The 16,872-nt window shown below is 37.6% G+C and overlaps 3 protein-coding genes across 4 annotated transcripts; 1 reads left to right on the top strand and 2 right to left on the bottom strand.

Annotated features, from left to right (window-relative positions):
- Window positions 1–2,274: 2,274 nt before the first annotated feature.
- helq (helicase, POLQ like) lies at window positions 2,275–11,491 on the bottom strand. Its single transcript, XM_055179384.2, has 18 exons — window positions 11,005–11,491; window positions 10,342–10,915; window positions 10,076–10,254; window positions 9,773–9,973; window positions 8,859–8,931; window positions 8,673–8,770; window positions 8,440–8,538; window positions 8,177–8,322; window positions 7,726–7,965; window positions 7,449–7,590; window positions 5,635–5,739; window positions 5,147–5,348; window positions 4,810–4,967; window positions 4,319–4,417; window positions 3,062–3,235; window positions 2,861–2,974; window positions 2,568–2,702; window positions 2,275–2,478 (listed from the first exon to the last, which is right to left on the bottom strand). The coding sequence occupies exons 1-18, from the start codon at window positions 11,158–11,160 to the stop codon at window positions 2,395–2,397; spliced, it is 2,979 nt and encodes a 992-aa protein (XP_055035359.2). The 5' UTR covers window positions 11,161–11,491; the 3' UTR covers window positions 2,275–2,394.
- Window positions 11,492–11,862: 371 nt separating this feature from the next.
- On the top strand, window positions 11,863–13,195 carry mrps18c (mitochondrial ribosomal protein S18C). Of its 2 annotated transcripts, none has more exons than XM_055179393.2 (6): window positions 11,863–12,020; window positions 12,320–12,381; window positions 12,468–12,551; window positions 12,645–12,702; window positions 12,788–12,847; window positions 12,960–13,195. In XM_055179393.2, the coding sequence occupies exons 1-6, from the start codon at window positions 11,948–11,950 to the stop codon at window positions 13,028–13,030; spliced, it is 408 nt and encodes a 135-aa protein (XP_055035368.2). In that variant the 5' UTR covers window positions 11,863–11,947; the 3' UTR covers window positions 13,031–13,195. The 2 variants fall into 2 exon arrangements, with proteins under 2 accessions (XP_055035368.2, XP_055035369.1); XM_055179394.2 differs by lacking the exon at window positions 11,863–12,020 and adding an exon at window positions 12,210–12,240.
- A 78-nt stretch (window positions 13,196–13,273) lies between these two features.
- abraxas1 (abraxas 1, BRCA1 A complex subunit) lies at window positions 13,274–16,647 on the bottom strand. Its single transcript, XM_055179392.2, has 9 exons — window positions 16,429–16,647; window positions 16,207–16,297; window positions 16,052–16,088; window positions 15,873–15,939; window positions 15,564–15,760; window positions 15,351–15,470; window positions 14,373–14,457; window positions 14,181–14,292; window positions 13,274–13,818 (listed from the first exon to the last, which is right to left on the bottom strand). Exons 1-9 carry the CDS (start codon window positions 16,513–16,515, stop codon window positions 13,460–13,462), a joined length of 1,155 nt encoding a protein of 384 aa, XP_055035367.2. The 5' UTR covers window positions 16,516–16,647; the 3' UTR covers window positions 13,274–13,459.
- Between the last annotated feature and the right edge of the window lie 225 nt (window positions 16,648–16,872).

Below are 16,872 nucleotides of genomic sequence, written 5' to 3' on the forward strand. Positions count from 1 at the left end.
TATTCACCTTATTCCGCCACGCCCCTTTTTAGTTCTTCGCTCTTCCGCATTTTGTCAACCGACTTCCGCTGCTAATATGGCACAGTGCATTCGGTGGTTAGTTTGGTGGTTAGAAGATTGTTTGTAGTTCACTATAACTTTAGCGAAATGACAAATATCGCTACTGCTGTAAATGTTTTAAATTAGGAGCACGGTTAAAACTTCATACGACGCTCGGATAGTCTTATATTGTCCCATCAATCGTCTCGTGGTTAGACGATATGAAGCGGCCGCGGCAAGTAACCTGGCATATTTAATTACCTCGTCCTGTCAGGAGTCGATGGAGCAACACTGAAAATTATTAAAAGTATGTCTACCAATATTTACACAGTGATTTCGTCTTTTTTATAGCAAATGTGCACCTTAGCCAGTCCAATAACTATTTCGTTTTTATGTGGTACCATGATAGAATTCATTTGCAAACTTGCCAACACTTATTCCTTCAAATCAGGAGACTTAAATCCTTTTAAGTGGAATCTACAAAGCTCACATATGGTTTAAGAAATTCCTTACAGATAATATCTGATCACACTGTAAAGGTTTAATATAAATGCACAACATCTGATCACACTGTAAAGGTTTAATATAAATGCACAACATCTGATCACATTGTAAAGGTTTAATATAAATGCACAACATCTGATCACACTGTAAATGTTTAATATCACTGCATGACATCTGATCACATATGAAGGTTTAATGTAACTTTACAACAGGAAAAGCAAAACCACCCTGCAATAAATTAAGACACAGCTTTATCGGAGTCATCAGGAGCTGATCCCAAGTGTTTATCTGGAAGCTGTTGGTGTATGTACTGGTAAAGTGCTTGGTGACTGTGTAATGGATGCAATATCAACCCTGTATAAAGCTGACACAAAGATGGTTGTTTCTCAGTAGAGATTTGTACATTTGTGCCAGCTCAACACATTGAAGCAGTTTCTCGGACAGGGTTTACAGGACTAGGATTTAATTATATTAGGACATTTTAGTTTTTACAAACAAACCCTACAAATAAAAACAAGAGTGGTGCGCATCTTGTGACAACAATGGCACTCATATATGTTGAGGTATGTCAGTAAAAGGTGTTTTTAAATTATTGTAGCTCAAATATGCATTTTAGCTTGGGACCAGGATAAGCCCTGTCAGGGAAACTGCACCATTGTTTTCCCATATCAGATGTAGGTTGCTTCAGGTTGAGTTGTGATTTTAAAGTGTAGTTGTGGTCAGAGACGGATGGATCCTCCCATTGTGTTTCTGCATCACAGTTTAGGAACATGTTGATTGTATCATCCTCACAGTTGTCCACTGCATCACTACACATCAATGCATCTGTGAAAACAATATAACCATAAACATTTTTATGTTAGTATTTAAAATAAACTTGCATCATGAGAATTAATATATAAATGGCACCCATACTTAAACAGAACAGTGTGTAAGAGAGAGATGCATTAAATAGAGACAGTAACATTATACACACAACCTTTAACTTCAGTGTTAAATAATACGTTGTTTAATAGGTCATTATCATTCTGAATGAGAAATGAACTGACATTCTAGCATCTGAAATCTCAGTAACTTGTAGGAATCACGTCACGTGGGCTACTGTAAGAATGCAATGTACTATATATCTCGTTGTACTATCGTAAATATAAAAATATAGGTGGACAATTAAAACCATTCAAATAGTTGCATTTTATAAACTAACGTTACTGATCTTAAGTGTATTTGTAGAACGGACTTCACAAATCTAACTTTAGGCGAACGAGCACAAACTTAGCTAAGATAGCTTACCTGAAACTGGCCACCTTTTCAACACCCGGCGTGGTTTAAAGTTACCGGAACATCGTAGTCGAACCTTGGGATAAGGGTATTCCTCAGTTGGCTTAAAATTGGTAAGAAAGAAACATAAAGGCGCTCGGGTGAGCTTTTTAAGCTTTAACACGTCGCATACAGTCACTGCCTCAGCTGCTCATCGTCTATGCGGCCGGAAGAACGTTGACAAAATGAGCGAAATGGCGCCGCCCTTGTTGTCGTGAAAAATAAGGTGAATAGAAACTAAAATATTGTTTGAAATGCGCCGGCGGCTGCAGGGCGGGACTTGTGATTCGTTATTTGCATACGTTACCTGATTGGATGGAAATCAGAACGTCACAGACAAACCTGTTTACCTCAGTACTGTTTTTGTTTTGGTTGTAAAACGTTTATGACACAAAATAAAACGCAATCATGCCATTGAAAACGAGGTTACTTTCACTTTTATTTTAGCCAAACAAATAGGCAAAAATATTTTACATAATGCCAGTAAAAATAAATATACATATTATTTTACATCAAATAAATACTAATAAACATTTATAATGATGGGAGATCAGACGGGAACATAAGCAAATCGTCCACTTCCTCCTGCAAGGCTTCTGCTTTCTCTTTTATTAACATCTAAAAATGAAAAATGAGAATGTCAACATTAATACAAAAGTGTTGTCTTGAAATGAAAATATAATGTGTGTGGCTGTAGTGTAGCTTACTTTTGCTGATGCAATAATTTGGTTGGCTTGCCTCTTGAAGAGGTTTTCAATAGTTTGAGCCAGAATCTGTGGGTCGGCGTTGGCGAGATGCGACAGTGTCTTGTAACCAGCATTATAGAGCTGCTTAGCACGATGCTGAATTGGGAATAAAAGGAAATAGAAAATAATACACACAACTCTCAATGTTTAGCTTGTCTGACACCCTACCGGTTGAGAACTTCTATGTTATAGCATAGTTATAAACAGAGGCGACTTGTGAGTTATGACAGCAAATAAAGACATAATAAACACACCTCCATGACTCCAGCCACTTCCATCAATGGAATGAGCTCAGCCTGTACACAATATGTCAGTCTGCGTGTGAGCTCAAAAAGAAGAGCCTTATAGGGCCAAAACTCCTCTAACTCCTGAAATGGACAGACCATCTTATCGTTGGTTCATACGGACTCTGATCTAGTCATGAAAATAAGGATTTTTATGTGTCTTAATTGAACCTCAGTAAAGTGCATCACAGATGAGCCAAAAGCTGAGGCTGAGCTCAGGAGAGTCTGTACGAAGCCTCTGGTCAGCTGGAATCTATCGGACACATTCCACAGGTTTGTCTCCTTTAGTAGAGAGTATAACACCAATGCCAAGTACAGCCTGTTTACCACCACAGTGTCCACAGACTGAGAGACAGGTGAGAAAAAAACGGAAAAAAAACATAATTGTGAAATACAGTTTTACTTTAGAGGCGGGGTCCATGATCTCTGAAAGCCAATGTTAACATTTGAAATCACCTAAACAAACACGCCCCTACCACAATAGAATCTGGAACTTCTTTTAAAAGACCAGCCACAGGCAACGATGTCGGTTAGTAGACACGGCCCTTAATGCTGATTGGCTACAAGTGTGTTTTGGTACTCGGCCCAACTCACTTTACCAAATTGTTCTTCAAAATCATGCACCCCGCCTTTAAAGGGACACACCACTTTTTTTGAAATATGCTGATTTTCTGCTCCCCTAAAGTTAAACATTTGATTCTTACGTTTTGAAATCCATTCAGCCGATCTCCGGGTCTGGCGCTAGCACCCCCAGCATAGCTCAGCACAATCCACAGAATCTGATTAGTCCATTAGCATCACGCTAAAAAAATAACCGAAGAGTTTTGATATTGTTCCTATTTAAAACTTGACTCTTTGTAATTACATCCTGTACTAAGACTGACAGAAAATTAAAAGATAATTCTCGGCAGATATGGCATTTATTTCGAAAATTATAATTCTTTTGGGGGACATTTGTTTGTTAAGTCTTTCTCTGTTGTCTTTAAGTTAATGTTTCAGTTAACAGTTTTTTTCAGGGGTAGGCTACAGGAGCAACATATAGCACCCTTTCATGGCTGTAGACAGTAATGTTTTCCTTTGGTTCATGTTAGTCAGTATGAATTAGTTTTGACATATAAGTCGCACCTGACTATAAGTCGCAGGACCAACCAAACTATGAAAAAAAGTGTGACTTATAGTCCGAAAAATACGGTATCTTGGATATCTTAGATGCATAAGAAGTCATTTCAGAAAAAAGCATCTGTCAATTGTATTATATCTATTGCATAAATATAAATAATCATCATATTTGCTTGTCAATTTAAGTTTAGCATTAACACTCAAATCCTTTTGATATCGTTCATATGGGTCTCTGGATTGTCTTAAAGAGTGTTTAATCATATGTAAAAAAGGGATGTAAAGCTTGAGAGGATTGTTGTTTCTTTTTACCTTTCTCACGCTCTGTCCTGCTGCTTTCCTGGCCACAAAACTTTCAGCCACTCCGACTGCAGTGGCCATCTTCTGTTCAGCAGCAGACAGATTTGTAAACTGTAAGGGAGCAACATTTATATTTAATAGAAATACACATTAAGGCTGAGGAAGATAGATATTCAAAATACATAATGTAACATTTATCCAGCTTTTACAGGAATTATATAAACTTTATTACAGGCTCTAGGCCCAACATCATGACATACAACATAACAGAGGGAATAAATACATACACACATAAAAACATACTTTGATTCATGAGAGTCTTCTTAACAGGCACCCATACCAATATTACCAATTACCAATAATGTAGAGGTGATCTACAATATGTCATGATGAGTTTGGGTGGCACTAGCAATTACACACTTCACATTTTAAAAATTGTTTAGTGTGTAATAATGCACATCATTTATGCAATTAAACAGGTTTAAACAATGACATCATCCTACCTGCCTGAAGTAGATCATCCAGTCTGGCTTGCATTGATGCACCAGGTCATAGGGAGTAACCAGATACACCAAATGAAGAAAACTATTCAGCAGTAAACCCTCCAGCCCTTTAGATAGATCTCGGTATAAGAGATCACAGTAGCTTAGTTCTACTGCACCTGCAAAGACAAGTTACGTTTGAAAATGGAAAGATTGGGCAAGAGAAAAACACCCAAACAGGTTAGGACACTCTCTAAACAGGGTCATGTTGCCACCAAGTGGTAAATAAGTATACACATGGCTAACAAACTAAGAGCCAATAATACCTCACAGTGACCATCTCCGTCCTATGCTTTACCTTTAAAAGTTGCTCTGCCGAGCCTGGTGATTTGCAGTGTGTTTTCATCAGCAGACGCTTCGATGAGACTCTTCTGCTTCAGGGTTTCTATGGACTCCACCGTAAGGTCCAACAAACTTTTCTCTGGAGTCACTTGAGCTTCTTGCACACTAATGAGAGTGCCTTTCATGAAATCCCTCACTTGTTCTACAGTTGTACTTATCTGAAAATAAAGGACAGCATTTGGCGTACTTTTCATTAATACATTGTGCTGCTGATGCTTTTATATAAAGCACTTTTGGCTTGATTGCTGGGACCATAAATTCAAAAGAATTAGGCATTAATGAAGTTTCACTTAACTGCAAAACTCAAACAATTAAGTTAAAGTGCTATACAAATAAATCACTTTACTACAAGTAATTCAATGTTTCCTGGAAATCATGCTAGCGTCTTATAAAATATTATTCTATCATTTGAAACCCATCATTAGGGTAGAAAGTTTCACTCACCTTCAGGCCAATGAGAGACAAAATAAGGCTGAGGAGGCCCCGTCCCCCATCATGCAGCAGGTTGCTGTAACATTTTTCCATTGGTGCAGACACTAGGTTTTTAGCCTTGATCAAAACGGAAACAAATACAAAATTCCATAAATAATCTCATATTAACAAACAGTATCTAATAATGTATACACATACAGTACTGTGCAAAAGTCTGACTGTGGGTTCACACGAGATGCGAGTTCAACGATTTGCGCGAGTAGATTACATACAAAGTCAACGCAAAGACGCGATCAGACGCGTCCTCGCGTGGGGCCATGCGAATGACGCGATATGGGCGGCACGTTTGCTGCGAAAAGTTAAATCCCGCGAGTAATCTAGAGAGAGTAACGTGATGCTCCGCATTTGGTGTATACGTAGAATAACTGTGGGTTCACACCAGACGCGAGTTCAACGATTTGCGCAAGTAGATTACATACAAAGTCAATGCAAAGACACGATCAGACGCTTCCTCGCGTGGGGCCATGCGAATGACGCGATATGGGCAGCACGTTTGCTGCGAAAAGTTAAATCCCGCGAGTAATCTAGAGTGAGTAACGCGATGCCCCGCATTTGGTGTATACGTAGAATAACTGTGGGTTCACACCAGATGATGTGGGGCGATGCGAATGACACGATATGGGCGGCGCGTTTGCAGCGAAAACACGCGTCATTCGCCTAAAACGCGTCTCCGGCAAGTTGAAAATATTCAACTCGAGCAAAAAATTTGCATGACACGAAGTTAAATCCCACGAGTAATCTAGAGCGAGTAACACGATGCCCCGCATTTGGTGTATACGTAGAATAACTGTGGGTTCACACCAGACGCGAGTTTAACGTTTTGCGCAAGTAGATTACATACAAAGTCAATGCAAAGACACGATCAGACGCTTCCTCGCGTGGGGCGATGCGAATGACGCAATATGGGCGGTGCGTTTGCCGCGGAAACATGTGCCATTCACCTAAAATGCGTCTTCGCCCAAGTTGAAAATATTCAACTCGAGCGAAACATTTGCATGACACGAAGTTAAATCCCGCGAGTAATCTAGAGCGAGTAACACGATGCCCCGCATTTGGTGTGTACGTAGCATAACTGTGGGTTCACACCAGATGCGAGTTCAACGACTTGCGCGAGTAGATTACATACAAAGTCAATGTAAAGACGCGATCAGGCGCGTCCTCTCATGGGGCAATGCGAATAACGCGATATGGGCGGCGCTTTTGTCGCAAAAAAACACGCGCTATTTGCCTTAAACGCGTCTTTGCCCAAGTTGAAAATATTCAACTCAAGCGAAAAATTTGACACAAAGTTAATTCCCGCGAGTAATCTAGAGTGAGTAATGCCACATACACATGCAAATTTTTCGCTCAAGTTCAATTTATTTTTTAGGACTAAATGTCTTCTTTAGGCATCATCAGTGTTTAGTGTAACCTCTCTTGGCACTAAAAACATCTTGAGCGTTTTTTTAGCTGGATTAAGTAAAAAGACTAATTTCTTTAAAATTAGTATTTAATTTTATTTAGGTTTTGCAGTTTGCTGCTATTGCTTAAGTGGAAGGGGAGTTTACCCTAAAAACTTGACGCATCCGTTTACATTTTTATAGTTTTGAATACTATATACACATTTCCTGTATTTTCGTGGATTTATTCTGTAAAAGACACTGAGAAATTATATATGATCGCTCTAACATTGCAAAAACAACGAATTTAATTTTGGCATGGTGGCTTTAGACTTTTGCACAGTACTGTATATGTTCAACAAATCTTTAAAATTCAGCCTTCTTTACCATTGGTATATCTTTGTCCTGCAGGATTAGGATACTCTCACCCATAGCATCAATACCTGCTCGTCCGGCTCTTCCCACCATCTGTTTGTACTGACTTCTCTTTATGAAGTCTGCAGCTACATATGGAGACCGCAAAATCACCCTGACAAGTTACATGAGTTATTAAATACCCACAATGAGTTCTGTGTCCTACTAAAAATGGCTTTTATCAAAGAACATAATAAGGTACACAGTTCAAAAGACAGTGCACAAAGAAATATAAAGATGATAGACAGACCTGCGTGCAGGTAGGTTGATCCCATCAGCGAGGGTGGAGGTGCATGTTAGGAGGCAGAGCACTCCTGAGGAATAGGCTTCCTCCACCAGTTTCCTTTCATCACTGGTGAGACCGCTGTGGTGGTAGGCCAGACCGTAGGGTACGGTCTTCTGCAGGACGGGACACAGGGATCCATTACCACTGTTCTTTAGTTCACCCAGCAGTGTGGCTTTTTCGGCTTTCTTGTGCTTTAAAAATTCTCTGAAATGAATGAACATTCATTTAAATGACCCTCCAGCAATGAAAAGTCCACTTCCAGATCAACGTCCTGACAACCCTTTAAGAGTTTATTGTGTCAAAGACTGATTGTAGACTATCCTCCTTTTGCATGAAAGCTTACCAAATAAAGGAATAAATCAACATAAAATACTGTTTGATTTATTTTATAAAGTAGAAAATGGGATTTACGCACTTATTTAAATACTTGCAGATCATTCCAGCCAGATTCTCACAGTTTTTCTTGGTGGCACAGAATATCAGGCAAGATTGCTGAGGAATCACTTCAGTAGCCAGAGCTATGATGTGGTCAGGATCCATCTTCTGCATTCCACTGGAGTACTGAAAAAGTCCATTGCACAAAACTTCAATCATGTGAAATTGATGGAGCTCAGCAGGTTGATATCTTATTGAGGTAAAAATTGATTAACTGTTTTGGTCCCGAGTGAGCTTCCGTACCTTAAAATTCAAAAGCCGTGAAAATCTGAAGCATTCCTCTTCTCTTGGGTCAACTTCATATATGCTATCTTTGATTTTCACATACTCTTTCAGTTCAACCTACAGAATCATCAATCATTAAATGGAAGGCAACAATTCACAAAGGTCTCAAACAGATGACAATCTTAAGACTGTACTAAATAATCCAGCGTTTCATAGATTCACTGGATTTAAAATAGTGAGGTTATTCTTACCGGCCTAAAGTCATTCGTGTAGTTTTCAGCCTTCAGAAAAGTTTGAAGGTCTCCCACGTTGCCTAAAGTTGCACTCATTCCAATAATGTGCGTTGATTCTGCAAAAATAACAACATGGCTTTTAGAATCTCAAAAAAAATAACCATCAAAAAGTCAGACCAAGAGTCACATTTTAAAACTACTCACTGCTCATGTACAGAATTTTCGACAAAGTCATTTCAAGAATTGCCCCTCTGCTGCCATCACCGAGCATATGGAGCTGAAATAACAAAAATAATTTATTTAAAAAGCCTGTCAAATACCAAACTTTTAGTGCTGCCTCACGATTAGTCGCGACTAATCGTTTGCAGAATAAAAGTGTATAATAATTATGTATATATAAATACACACACACACACGTACAATTTTAAGAAAAAAATATATTTATATAATAAATATTTATATTTATTTATAACATAAATTATATAAACATATACACATGTAAATGTTTCTTAATTATATACATGCGTGTGTTTGTGTGTGTGTATTTATATATAGTTATTATACACAGTACACCCACATATATTATGTAAACAAAAACTTTTATTCTGCAAATGATTAGTCGCGACTAATCGTGAGGCAGCACTACAACCTTTAAAGGAAAACACCACCGTTTTTCAATATTTTACTATGTTCTTACCTAAACTTAGATGAATTAATGCATTTAGCCTAGCCCCATTCATTCCTATGGCTCCAAACAGGGATGAATTTAGAAGCCACCAAACACTTCCATGTTTTTCCTATTTAAAGACATGAGTAGTTACACGAGTAAGTATGGTGGCACAAAATAAAACTTTTGTTTGGAGCCATAGGAATGAATGGGGCTAGCCTAAATGCGAACATATTCAAGAAGCGCTGTACAAAGATTAAAAGTGCACGCATTGAAAAAAGATAGGTATGTATTCATTCATCTAAGTTGAGGTAAGAACATAGTAAAATATTAAAAACTGTGGTGTTTTCCTTTAAGTTAATAGTGTTTAAAAATGACATTATTTGTGACTTAAAAAAAGAGGGCAAAAATAAACATTAGGATTAAATTAACGTATAGTCCATTTACACACCTCATCTACAACAACCAGACCGATATTGTCAAGACGGTCAGTCTCTATTAGTGAGTTCACAAGACTGTGTCCTTTCTCAATGGTGGTGATGTACAGAGAGTTCTTGTTTCTTCTTTTCACCGGAGGAAACCTTCCCTTACTTCCAGCATATTCCTCCACCATGAAGTCCAACTCAATTCCAAAGCTGGACAACCCACGAACCTAAAACCACATCACTGCATGTATCATACGGCAGTGATGTATTTACTATCACATTACACCTGATATTATTTAGCAATAATACATAAATTAATAATGAAGTACCTTTTCCTGAACCAGGGATACATATGGTAAAATGAGCAATGCATCCTTCCTCCTACATAAGAGCTCTTTAAATATAAGGATCTCTGCCACTAGAGTCTTTCCTCCACTTGTTGGTAAAGAATAAATGAGATTTCTTCTTTGCTGCACTGAATCCAGGCTTAAACAGGTCTTCTGCCACTCTGAAATATAAAGAAAAATGACCATAAAACAACTAGTTTCACTGGCACAAGTGAATTATTGAATAAAGTAGTATTAATATTATTTACCATACAAATCCTGAATTCCCTTTAATCTCAAGATAAGATCCTTGACTTTGGATGGGAGACCAAAGAAAGGGCCCAGGTCGCCCTCTGTGGAGATGGTTTCTATGGCCTTCATGGCAGCACTCATCTCTTCAGTCATCACAGCTTCCTTTTGTTGAACTGTTTTGGAGACTGTGCTAGATGTTGCTGCATTATCAATCAGTACTTTCTTTAAATGGTCCTTCATGCTTCTTCTGGTCCTTGGGGGTGGCTTGTTTGCACCGATGTCTGCATGATTGACAGTCAGTCTGTGTTCAGGTGTGGAGGTGTTATGCGTGCCCATGTTAGTGCTTTTTTGTGGCGTTGAGACTTCTTGCTGAAATGCAAGTTGCGAGCTTGGCAAAGCTCTCAGTGGTGAATCTGTGAGGTCCTCTGCTAAGATGGAGTCTGTAAGTTGATGCTCACAGAACTGTGGAGTCTCCTGGTCTATGTGAGGGTGCCTCATTTGGAGCTCCACATCTTCAAGTTTGGCCAGAAAGGAGCTGTCACCCACAATGCTGTCATAACCTTCGAATAAATCCTCATTGTCACTGCAACACTAGATGAGATACAAAAACAAACAGAACTTTAAAACACCATATACATGACTCAAACCAAACTAATAAAAAGTATGAAGAAACTGCTTACCAGCTCTGTGTTTTTACTTTCAGTCATGTCTGATGTGACACTGGACCTTTTCTTAGCTGGAGTGATGTGACTTCTTACACCATCTCTTGATCTTTTTCTTGAAGACGAAGTGTTACGTTTTACCACAATCTCGTGTATGTGGTTGTCAGTATACATTACTGCTGTTTAAATACTAAAGCTATAGCATTATGATATATTATATTATCAATGTAAAGTCAGAAACCGACAACAGAGACAACAAACTCCATTGTCTCTGGCTAACGGAACATAGTAGGCTAAATTATCAAAACAAAACACAAACGATGTTTTTAAACAAACGAGCGGATATATATTATTTTACAAAATAATACTAAACAGTGACCTAAAATGTAATGTTTACTAACCACGAGCCTTTCGAAAATAAACGAGGAATTTTGAAAACACGAATGCTAGCAATGACGGCCAATGAGAGTTTAGTGTTTGCACCACGTGACAGTTAAAGACCGAAGTGTCAGACGAGGAATAAAGACAAAAGTCCCTTGGCTTCGAGCGTATTTTTAAGTCTTAAAAATTGCTAAAAAAAAATAATGATAAAATCGTTTATTAAATTAAACTTAAAACAATGATAGAATTTTAATGAAAAAATTAATTTAAAATAAGCACCAATATATATTTTTTAATGTTTTAAATGCATGTCAATGGCAATTAAAATTTATATTTAGCGTTATATTTCTATATTACGGTCCATTTGCTTCATTTACACGTTTTAGTTTTTACATTATGTATATGCACAAACGTTTGGTTCGAAATGCTTTTTAAATTCCCTTTTTTCCACAACATTTGCGTTCTCCGATCCTGTAGGTGGCAGTGAATTTTAAGAAACACATTCAAAATCGCACTAAAATACGCGGCCGAAAAAGCAGTCAGAAAACTGTCATGGTGGCCTCTATGCACAGATAGAGAAATGTTTGCCCTTTCTAACTGCCGCCTATTATTACAGGCTCTTTCCAGACAACAAGTTACTCCAAGTGTTAGAGGTATCTCTTTAACATTATAATTGTATATAAATATTTGTATGCAATGCGTTTCATCGTACAGCTAGTTGTCTTATCCAATCGACTTCCCGCACGCTTTTACGTCTGTCACAGATATTCGTTTATATGAAAACCGACAAATAATTTATTTTTATTTACAGACACTATCCCGTGCTTATCTTGTTCTGTCTTATGTAATATGAATGAATGACAGATTTACGCAGTATGTTTGCTATAATCCACTTAAAATAACCTTTATCATTTAAATTTTCATTTCCCTCAACCTTACATTTGTTTTATAGCGGTACAGTGCACCAGAAGCCTGACATCATCTCAGCAAGAGCCACCGAAAAAAGATGATATGGTAAGCGTTTTAACTTCTTGTTTGATAATTTAATACGTAAAAAATAGTTCACTGTAAAAATAACGTTGTTAACATGTCTTAACCAGCCCATCAAATTAGAAAACCCATACAAGCAACCCAAGAAAACGTGCATTCTGTGCAATATAACCGTAGACTTCAAAAACGTTCAGGTTGGTAAAATCTATATCAGACATAAATTAAATTAAACATAATAATGGTGTTGTTGAGTAAACATTTGCAACAAGTTTTTGATTTCTTTACAGCTGTTGTCTCAGTTCATTTCACCACACACAGGCAGAGTATATGGCAGGCATATAACAGGTGCATTTTTAGTTTAATTGTTGACTTAATGTATTGTTGTATAATGTGATAACTAGCAATAATTAATCACACTAACTTTATACAGGCTTGTGTGGTCAGAAGCAGAGGGAGGTATCAAAGGCAATAAAGAAAGCTCGCTCAATGGGTAAGAATTTGTAGTTGTTACTTATGGAGAAATGTCACTTGTTTGCTAGTAAGTTTCAATCTAGTGCATGTAGGACTGTGTGTAGTAATGAAAGTTTTTGTCCTACCCACAGGTTTTATGTCAGTCACACTGAAGGATCCACAGTTTATCAAAGACCCCGACATTTGTGGCAACACACTTTGAATAAGATGCATTGGATCAAAATGTTGCAAATAATCAATAACTTAAAGCCAGGATTGGTAAAATTGTCTCAATATAAAATGACTTTGTGTTTTTGTTTCTACAAGCGTGTTTTTAAAAATACAAAATGGTTGTGAAAATAAACTGGAATATTCATTAATCAGAAAATCATGTAGTGTGTTGTATTATAATACCGTAACATGAGATCATGGATAAATTCCAAGTAAACAACAACCGCCACAAACATTCATTCATATTACTTTTAATTTTGTGGTAAATTATTATTTTTTTATAAAAAAAAATCTAAAAATATTTTAACAAAATAGCACAACCCACACTCAGTAGGTATGAAAAGATAAAGGCAAATCCCCATGTATAAAATCTGTAATGCCTTCCAATCACAGGTAGATTTTTCAATTAAAAAGTCATTCTTTAAAAGGTAGGAGAATTACTTCTGCTCTCTCCATTCATCTCAATCTCTGTATCTGAGCCACTCTCAGAGGCTGCATCATTGGTGTTCCTCTTCCTTTTAAGTCTCTCAGAAAAACCAGTCACAAGGGATTTTTTCCTGAGTCTGGGGGCCTGATCCACATTCATAGTTTTTAGAACTAGGGGCAGTTTGGTGGGAATATCAACATTATGGTCTGTATTGCAGCACCTTTTCAATACAGGAAAGCCCTGAACAGTAAGAGTTTGTGTCCGTAATGAGGGTGCATCAGGGAAAAGCGTTCTCAGAGCTGAGCACAGAAGAACGTTCTCTTTGGGTTCATCTGGAGAGGCACATTTTTGGCCTGAAATAAAAGGTATTATAATATTAAGATAAGAGATAATAATGGACTTGCTACTGCTAATATTTGTATAAAGTTATGTGTACAGTTAGGGATGGGCAGTATATAGTTTTAGTAATATTTCTTTCTTTACAACAATATCAGGTCTGCCAAATAAAGTACACTAAGGTTAAACATAAGCGTTTTGACCAGCTTGCATGTTGTGCAAAATCTTATCCACGTATTTTATTTTCATCATGTATGCCGTTGAAAATTGAAGGTGGTCATGACCTGCATGTACACGTGTATTCCACTTGGTTGGAAATTCCGAAATATTAACTGTATACTGACATTCATCCCAAAATTTAAGAGATATGATATCTTACTTTCATTATTCTCTGAATGTTTTTGTTTTCTGAGATCCTCATTGAGTCGACTGATGTCTTTCTGAAGCTTCTCCACTGCTCTTTCACTCTTCTCCACGTCCGTGCACATTTTCTGTAAATAAAGATATGAAAGTTGCTAATATACAATTTGCAGCTATTCATTTATAACAAAAGGCTTGTTAAATTACTAACCTGCATTTCAGCCAATAAGGCATCATTCATGTCACTGACATTTCTGACCTCATTTAAATCATCCCCTGAGTAGAAAAAATTGCTCCTGACAAAAAAAAAGTGAATTAGCAGCTTAAAAACAACACTAGATCACAGGTTATCATATATAATTTAAAGGGCTCACTTTTTTGGAAAATATGCTAATTTTCCAGCTACCCTAGAGTTAAACAATTTATATTTACAGTTTTGGAATCCATTCAGCTGATCTCCGGGTCTGTCGCTACCACTTTTTGCATAGCTTAGCATAATCCATTGAATCTGATTAGACCATTAGCATTGCGCTAAAAAAATAACCAAAGGGTTTCGATATTTTTCCTATTTGAAGCTTGGCTCTTCTGTGGTTTCATCGCGTACTGGGACCAACAGAGAATTGGGGGTTGCGATTTTCTGGGCAGATATGGCTGGGAACTGTACTCTAGTTCTGGCGCACCATGGCTGCAGGAGGCCCAATGCAGAATTAGTATCTTTCAATGGCAGGGGACTATTTTTGGGCAGTGCGTAATATCACTACGCCTGCTGCAGCCATGTTACATCAGCAAAGTCCTTGATTATTACGCCAGTCTGAGAGTACAGTTCCTAACCATATCTGCCTAGAAAATCACCTTTAATTTTCCGTCGGTCCTAGTACACAACGCAACTACAGAAGAGTCAAGCTTCAAACAGGAAAAACACCGAAACTCCTTGGTTACTTAGCGCGATGCTAATGGTCCAATCCGATTCAATGGATTATGCTAAGCTATGCTAAAAGTGGTACAGTCAGACCCGGAGATCGGCTGAATGGATTCCAAAACTGTAAAAATCAAATGTTTAACTCTAGGGGAGCTGGAAAATGAGAATAAAAAAGTGGAATGTCCCTTCAATAGACAATAATAATAATAATGCCAATTGCAAACACTAATAGAAACGTATGTTTATGTACAACTTATAACCTTTATGTACCTGTGTTGATTAACCGCTTGGCTCTGTCCTAAAGATGGACAAACAGTTGACACACTCCAGTAGTCCTGTTGTTCAAGGTTTCCCAGATTGCTTACCGAGACGGGGATATTTAGAAATTGGCTATACAGAGATAATAAATATTGTTGATTCTTTTACTCAACATGCTTTAAAACTTTGCATGAACTTTGCATCCAGTTCATTGTACAGTCTCACCTGCTGTGCCATATGAAAGCTGAGAACTCAAGGCGATGGGTGGACCCTGATGATGTTGCCTGAGAAGGTGTGAGCAATAAGAAAACAAGTTCCTGATTGGACAGAATTTTTCTCATGTTCTGATGAATCACTCGTTCCATGAAGCTCATTTGCTGACTGGTGTTTCTTCTTTCTCTGTACCAACCAATTACATTCTCCTTAAGATAAGTGAATGTAAAGGTGTGAGCAGGCAACTCTTTGATTGATTCATGTTTGGTTATTTTCATGGTTAATATTTTATTATATGATGTATTAGTTATAAGCGAATACCTCTTTGTAATCAGACAGTATGTGTCGTATTTTCTCCTCGCTCACAGCGCCAACATTACTGTAGAAACTTTCAGGAGGATTGTGGCAGCAAGTTAAACGCTTTAATAAATTGAAAAACTATATATAGACATCAGAATCTTTAATGATGCAGATGTGTGGAAAATAAAGACTTTGCTCACCTGTGAAGTTTACGACAAGGGACGTGTTTTTGAATGTCTGAAAACGACAAACATTATGACTCTGGTGTTTTCTTGTTACCATCTGACAGCTGTATTGCCACAAATAAATTTAGCGTGTTTTGCACTGTACTAAAAAGCAAATCGAGTGAACTTACTTATAGTGTGCTCAACCTGTATTTGATCAATCTGTGAATCTGTGATTCTACAGTTCTCCTCTCCGACACTTTCTCCAAGAACAAGACCTTCCTTTAAACAAACACAATCACAATTTAGCGGACTAATAAAATGCTTATCTGACATTTGACCTTATTTAGTCTGAAATTTAACGCAGAAACCAAGTATCAAAAGGTTAAACTAGCCACACTTTTGCAACTTACCACATCCGCATCACTATTCAAATGATGAAACATCATCGAACTCAATACGAAACCCGACATACGAACAGTTGTGTTGTATCCCTCCATGCTTTTTGGACTAAACTGTGTGTTAACTATCACATTTTTTAAGTTAAAGCTAGCGAGCGAGGTTAGTAAGCTACATATGCAAACTTTCTGCGCTTGAGCGTTTCGTGTTCTTCTTCTCGATACAGTAGATAAACAGCCCTATGTGTGCCTATACTGCCACCACGTGTTGTGGAATCATTAGTACTACAACACAGAAGTTTTTATTACAACACTAAAGTAGTGACTAAAATGTTGCCCGGAGGGCATTTTGCTACAGTTTTTTTTGCTACCCTTAATGTAGATTAAACCATCGAAATGTGATGGGTATGGTACAAAATGAAAAAAATAAACACTAAACTTCTTTAGGTTTTTTTATAT

This window comes from Misgurnus anguillicaudatus, chromosome 9, assembly GCF_027580225.2.
Source record: "Misgurnus anguillicaudatus chromosome 9, ASM2758022v2, whole genome shotgun sequence".
Taxonomy (NCBI): domain Eukaryota; kingdom Metazoa; phylum Chordata; class Actinopteri; order Cypriniformes; family Cobitidae; genus Misgurnus; species Misgurnus anguillicaudatus.

Excerpts from the sequence above, each read along its gene's own strand:
- helq (XM_055179384.2), bottom strand. The coding sequence starts at position 11,160 with ATGTATACTGACAACCACATACACGAGATTGTGGTAAAACGTAACACT. Across the intron at positions 8,932-9,772 it reads GTCTGGTTGTTGTAGATGAG|CTCCATATGCTCGGTGATGG; the intron begins GTGTGTAAATGG and ends TTGTTATTTCAG. Across the intron at positions 2,975-3,061 it reads CTGTGATGCACTTTACTGAG|GAGTTAGAGGAGTTTTGGCC; the intron begins GTTCAATTAAGA and ends TGTCCATTTCAG.
- mrps18c (XM_055179393.2), top strand. The coding sequence starts at position 11,948 with ATGTTTGCCCTTTCTAACTGCCGCCTATTATTACAGGCTCTTTCCAGA. Across the intron at positions 12,021-12,319 it reads AGTTACTCCAAGTGTTAGAG|CGGTACAGTGCACCAGAAGC; the intron begins GTATCTCTTTAA and ends TTTGTTTTATAG. Across the intron at positions 12,552-12,644 it reads TAGACTTCAAAAACGTTCAG|CTGTTGTCTCAGTTCATTTC; the intron begins GTTGGTAAAATC and ends ATTTCTTTACAG.
- abraxas1 (XM_055179392.2), bottom strand. The coding sequence starts at position 16,515 with ATGGAGGGATACAACACAACTGTTCGTATGTCGGGTTTCGTATTGAGT. Across the intron at positions 16,298-16,428 it reads TGAATAGTGATGCGGATGTG|GAAGGTCTTGTTCTTGGAGA; the intron begins GTAAGTTGCAAA and ends GTTTGTTTAAAG. Across the intron at positions 14,458-15,350 it reads CAAGCGGTTAATCAACACAG|GAGCAATTTTTTCTACTCAG; the intron begins GTACATAAAGGT and ends TTTTTTTGTCAG.